General features: G+C 36.9%; 1 protein-coding gene across 1 annotated transcript; it reads left to right on the top strand.

Moving 5' to 3' along the window:
• The first annotated feature begins 2,122 nt into the window (after positions 1-2,122).
• LOC142178606 (uncharacterized) lies at positions 2,123-2,485 on the top strand. Its single transcript, XM_075248473.1, has one exon. The coding sequence runs from the start codon at positions 2,123-2,125 to the stop codon at positions 2,483-2,485; it is 363 nt and encodes a 120-aa protein (XP_075104574.1).
• The last annotated feature ends 3,894 nt before the right edge of the window (positions 2,486-6,379 follow it).

The raw sequence follows: 6,379 nt of genomic DNA, 5'->3' as shown, positions 1-6,379 counted from the left end.
TGGCCTCTCACCAAGAGGGAACAAAAGAAGAACCACAAAGGTAAAGGAGGCAACCCCAAAACCTCAACTACCTCCCAGACACAAGGCAACCTACAAACCCCCAACCTTTCCTAATTATTAACATCATTAACTATAATATTAGGGGCATGATATCCAAGGGTACAAGTGAAAGATTAGCAAAACTAATCATACTTCATAAGGCTCATATGGTCATTCTCCAGGAACCTTTCCTCTCTTCTGAAAAGTTAAAAAACTATAAAAGGTACTTTGGCTTTAATCAAGCTGTCTCCAATAAATGTAGCAAACTATGGTGCTTCTGGAATAATGAACTGGAGTGTGATGTCATCGACAATAGCAGACAACAAATTACTCTCAAGTTAAGGGAGATGAGCAAACATACTGGATCACAGCAGTATATGCTAGGAATAGTGTTGTGAAAAGAAGAAAGTTGTGGACTAAACTGAGGAACATGAGTAGCATAATCAATGGCTTATAGTCTATCCTTGGTGACTTCAACACTATTATGGCTCTAGAGGAAAAGAAGAGTGGTACCCCTCACACTCTAAGCAAAAGTGCAGACTTCATTACATGCATGGATGACTGTGGAATGTCATATCTTAGCTTTACCGGTAATCCTTTTACATGGTGCAATGGCAGCAGGGGGAGGAAAAGAATCAGCACAAGACTAGATAGGATTCATATTAATGAAGACTGGGTAGAGAACTTTCAAACAAATAGAGTTGACCACCATGCCAAATCAAGGTCGGATCATAGTCTCATCACCTTTAAATTTGGTAATGAGAACCCTGAAGTAATCAAATACTTCAGGTTCCTTAATTTCTAGACTAAGCAAAGTGACTACAATTCCTTAATTGAAAGCATCTGGAACAAGGAGGTCCAGGGAAACGACCAGTGGATCCTTCAATAGAAATTAAAAGCAGTAGCCAGGGGCCTCAACAAATGGTCCAAGGAATCTATTGGAGATGTTTTCAATTCAGTCAAACAATCTGAGCTGGAAATGTGTAGGCTAGAGCAGGAATATAAGACTAATAATAATGATGACAATAGACAGAACCTATACAAGGCCTAAGAAGAATATACTAGATGGCTAAAGATGCTAAAATCCATTCTCAAGCAAAAATCCATAATCAAATGGGCTGAAGAAGGTGACTCTAACTCCAAATATTTTCATAGTGTGATTAAAGAGAAAAGGAGGAGAGCACATATCCACAGAATTAAAGATAATCATGGAAAATGGATTGAAGGCAATGAAGCTATTGCAAATGCTGTTATTGATCACTTTAGCAATCTGTTCACTCACATCCAAAGTGACAATAATCTGTCCATTCTAGAATGCATTGAACCGACGGTCACAGAGGAAGACAACCATCTCATGAACCAGATTCCTGAAGAAGAAGAGATTAAAAATGCAGTATTCTCTATAGACCCCAACAGTTCTGCAGGCCCGGATGGCTTCAATGGTCACTTCTACCAAGCTTCATGGGACACTATTAAAAGGGAGGTTTGCAAGTTTGTTCAAAATTTCTTTAATGGTTACAATCTTTCCAGATATTATACTCATACTTATCTGGTCCTCATTCCTAAAGTGTTATCACCTTCATCTTTATCTCAACTAAGGCCCATTAGTCTTTGTAATGTGTCACACAAGATTATACCCAAAATTATCAGTGTTAGGATAGCTAACATCCTTCCTAATCTAATTTCTGATAATCAATATGGTTTTGTTAAAGGTAGATTAATCACTGAAAACATCCCTCTTACCCAAGAACTTGTTCATGGTATCAAGAAGACCAATCAATGGGGAAACATTGTCATTAAGCTTGACATGTCCAAAGCTTACGACAAACTCTCTTGGAATTTCCTCATGGCTGTGCTAAGAAGAATGAACTTCTATGAAATTATTATAGATACCATCTATAGACTAATTTCAGAGAACTGGTATTCCATTATTATAAATGGAACAAGACATGGATTCTTCAAGTCAACAAGAGGACTAAAATAGGGAGACCCTCTTTCCCCTTCTCTATTTATTATAGCGGTTGAGGCTTTATCTAGGGCCCTTAACAGACTCAATAAGAAAAACCAATTCATTAGCTTATCTATGAATCCTAAAGGACCCAAGATAAACCACCTAAGTTATGCTGATGATCTAATTCTTTTCTCTTCTGGTGACAAGAAATCTGTAAAGTTGCTAATGGAAACCCTTGAGGACTACCAGGATGCATCTGGTCAAGAGATCAACAATGAAAAACGTTTTTTCCTAAAATACAACCATGGAGTTGGCAGAAACAATAAAAGAACCATTAGAAGACTACAAAAATGGACAGGCTTTAAGCACATGCAATTCCCCTTTACATATCTTGGGTGCCCTATCTACATAGGCAGAAAGAGGATTTACTACTTCGCCGACCTAGCCACAAAAGTGCTAAACAAAGCGGGAGGCTGGCAAGGGAGACTCCTATAATTTGGTGGTGAAGCTATTATCATCAAGCACATCCTTTAGTCCCAAACTTTATATCTGCTGGTAGCTATGGTACCTCCTAAGTCCATTATCAAGCAAATTGAAATGTACCTGGCAAATTTCTTCTGGGGAGAGAAAGAAGGTAAAAGGAGTTATCACTGGTACTCTTGGGACAATATGAGCTATCATACTGATGAGGTAGGTGTTGGATTCAAAAAGCTCCAAGATATATGCAACTCATTTGCAGCAAAAAGATGGTGGAGATTCAGGGTAGAAAACAACTTATGGACAAAATTTCTCCGAACCAAATACTGTCAAAGATCCAATCCAATCTCTAAAAGGTTGGATCCTAAAGACTCCAATTCATGGAGGAGCCTAATGGAGACAAGAGATAAAGTGGAAGATTACATTCATTGGAAGATCAACAAGGGTAATAGTCTATTTTGGTGGGATAGATGGCTATCATCAGGGAACATCAAAACAATATCCAACCCCCCCCCTCCTCAAAACCAGGAAACACCAAGGTTAAGAATTTCTTCAATAACCAAGGATGGAGCACGGAGCTTCTTCAAGAAACTGTGCCTTAGAGAGTCGTTGATGAAATCGAGTAAATTAAGATTGATTACAACGATATACACGATCAAGCCGTATGGACCCCCAATCCCCAAGGATCCTTTTCTTGTTCTTCCGCCTACCAGCTTCTAAGGAAAAGAAAAGATCACTCACCTCATTTGGCCAAAATTTGGAATAAACACCTACCTTTCAAAATCTCCTTTGCTACATGGAGAATACTGAAAGGCAGGCTACCTCTGGGTAATATTCTGCTGATGTTTGGTACTAACAATATATCTAGTTATTGTTGTTGCAGGGTGCTAGAAGAAGAAATCATGAACCATGTCTTCGCAACTAGCAACACAACAACGAAGGTATGGAACATTATGTCCACTCCACTAGGATTTCTGACCACGGGAAGGAATATTTCATGCATCATAACTCAATGGTGGAACATACACCCAAAAAACAATGTGCATAATTTCTACTGCAAATCATTCCAATCATAATATGCTGGGAAATATGAAAGACCATGTGTGGTAAGAAATATGGTAAGAAGACTATTTCTATTTTTAGAATATGTCAACAAGTTCTTTTTCAGGTAAAAGTTTTCATGGGACAAAAATACAGCCAGATGGATTGTAATTGGACGTGGAACAATGTATGCAAGGTGGCAAAGGATTACAAGATTAAACTGAAGAAGATTATGGTTCTTTGGGAGCCCCCTGACAGTAATCAATGAAAAATAAATACAGGTGGAAGTTTCTGCACAAACGCAGGCAAAGCAGGCATTGGGGGTGTTGTTAGGAAAAGAAATGGTCAAATGGTGATGGCTTTTTCCGCACCCGTACATTTCTTGACTAGCAATTACTCTAAAGTGCAAGCGGCCTTGTTTGCTATTCTCTGGTGCTGTGACCATAACTGTCAAGACCTAATACTGGAATTAGACTCTCTCCTAGTTGTCAACATGATCCAAGGGAAATACAATACCCCATGGAGACTAAAAGAAGGAGTCACACTTATTCAGCAAAGGGTGCAACATCATGGCATCAAGATAAAACATTGCTACAGGGAAGGAAATGAAGTGGTCGATGTTTTGTCCAAACATGCTGCTACTCTCACGCAACAGGCCATCTTCCTCAATGAAATTGATCTACCTTCTGAGGCCAGAAAAGCAATGACTATGGATAGAATGCAGATTCTGAATTTCAGAATTAGACCAAGGAAGCACTCAGGATGGATATTTGATCCTCCTTAAACGATAAGGAAAGAGCTACTGTTGTACCAAATCATATCCTGTTATAGTAGCTCTTTTATATATTTAATACACCTAGCCATTTTAGTTTTCCTAGAACAATGTGACTATATGAGGCTTTGGTCTATGTCCCCCTCCTTGTACTATTTTGCTAATGAATAAACAGGGTAAGGGTCTATGCCAAACCCTCCAACACCACAGGAGATGAAAACCTGGGTGGATGGTTTTAATAAAAAAAAAGTGATAAAACATGTGGAAGAGGAACAAAGTTGAGCACTCTTCTATGTCTTTTGTTCAAAGGTTGATATAGCAATCAAATTCGAACTTTTTTGGCTAGATTTATTTTATTTTGTGAAATCACTGATATTTGTAGGTACTACTTTGCAAGAGTAAACAATCTCTAATTTTACTGTACCATTATCTGTCTATCTGAAAGCTCTACATTGTCTGTTTTTTCTTGGAGCACCTAATTGAATTGAGAGTATCAAAATTGACAACTCAGATATGTACATGCCAGTAAGAAAACTCCATTTAATTTATACAGAGATGATATTTTTACTACATTACTTCAGTTTGATTCCTTGCACAAGCTTAATGGTTATGTGAAAATAACATGCTTACTTGGTTAGCTTCTGATTGTCACATGAATATCATTTATGTTGGGGGCTAAATTCTATTTCAAGCATATTTCTGACTTTTGCTAACTTACTGCTTTGAAAGGGATGGTTAAGGAGGATCCATTGAAACCTAGTGAAACTTGTGATTGAAGACTACCATTATGCAAATGACCTACTCACATAATCTGATTGTGTGAGCTCCCTCCAAATTACTTTCTTGAATTTACATAGTATTAAGTTTAAACGAGAATTCTAGCTGATTGCAAGATAAAGATAGCCTTAAATCCACTAATTTATTATGTGGATTTGTCATAAAACTTTGTAACCGTTCATGCTACACTTACATCACTTCATGTTAGCAGCATATAGCTTATTTGTCAAAAGATAAGGCAAATAGTTCATTAAGGGAATGGAATTGATGAAACAGAAAATAGGAATAACCTAGAAAAGGTTACAAATGAAACGGATGAAACTAGAAAAGATTACTTTCACACACACACAAGCTTTATTTTCTTCTTTTGGTTGTTCCTAAATATCAGATTTATATTTACAACTTACCGAGTGGTTCCTTTTGCTAATATGTCCTTTGCAGTATGTGAGTTGTACTGCTTTAAATACATTTGGCTGATCAAAGTGGAATCGTAACTAATAAATTGTTATGTTTGAGAGAGGAGTGGAAACAATTCTAGGCTATAAAAACTCAGGCCGAGGTGATTGTTCGCCTTGCTCCTCCGTGCACTATGCAAAACGCACGCAAACAAACACATAGAAGTCCTTGATGCATATATAGTAAAAAGTTGTTCGGGTGACTAATGCATTTTCTTTTCTGTGCTTCTTCATTGTACAATAATAGTGCCAAGTATGCATATTCTTCCTTCTATAGTTCAGTTGGAGTTAGCATTTGAGTTAGAGATTAATCTAAAGGAATAAGAGTTGAAGTTCAGTTGTTATAATATACTTTTATTTGACCAAACCTATTGTGTTCTCTATATTTGCATTTTGTGTACTATGTGTATATAGTAGGACTTTTAACATATTTTCCTGTAGTGGTATTGCTGTTTTTGAATGCAGTTAACTTCATTTTTGCCACTTCTTTCGAGATAATATTATACTCGAAATATGTCGCGGCGATACAAGGTTAGGGTACTTGATTACAAATTTAGATTTTCTCAAAATCCTTGATACCAATGTTTTAAAAGGCGGGGGCGTGAGGCGAGGCGTTTTACCTAACACGGGGCGAGGCGTAAGCCCCGAGACATGGGGCGTAAGTCACATGGATCTTTAATTTATAATTAATAAAATAAACTTAAAATTATTTTTAAATCTAAAAATTACATAATTCTTTTACCAAATTCATACAAACTAAAAAAAATAAAGAATTATTTATAATTAAATGAACTAACAATAAAAAATATACTAAAAAAATGAGATACATCTTAACAATAAGTCAATAATGTTCTAACCCAAATAACA

This window comes from Nicotiana tabacum, chromosome 3 (assembly GCF_000715075.1).
Source record: "Nicotiana tabacum cultivar K326 chromosome 3, ASM71507v2, whole genome shotgun sequence".
Classification (NCBI taxonomy): Eukaryota; Viridiplantae; Streptophyta; class Magnoliopsida; order Solanales; family Solanaceae; genus Nicotiana; species Nicotiana tabacum.
Note: the sequence above shows the minus strand (reverse complement) of the source record. Positions and strands in the feature narration are given on the sequence as shown.

Bases quoted from the DNA above. Each gene is read 5' to 3' on its own strand.
- LOC142178606 (XM_075248473.1), top strand. From the start codon at position 2,123: ATGAATCCTAAAGGACCCAAGATAAACCACCTAAGTTATGCTGATGAT.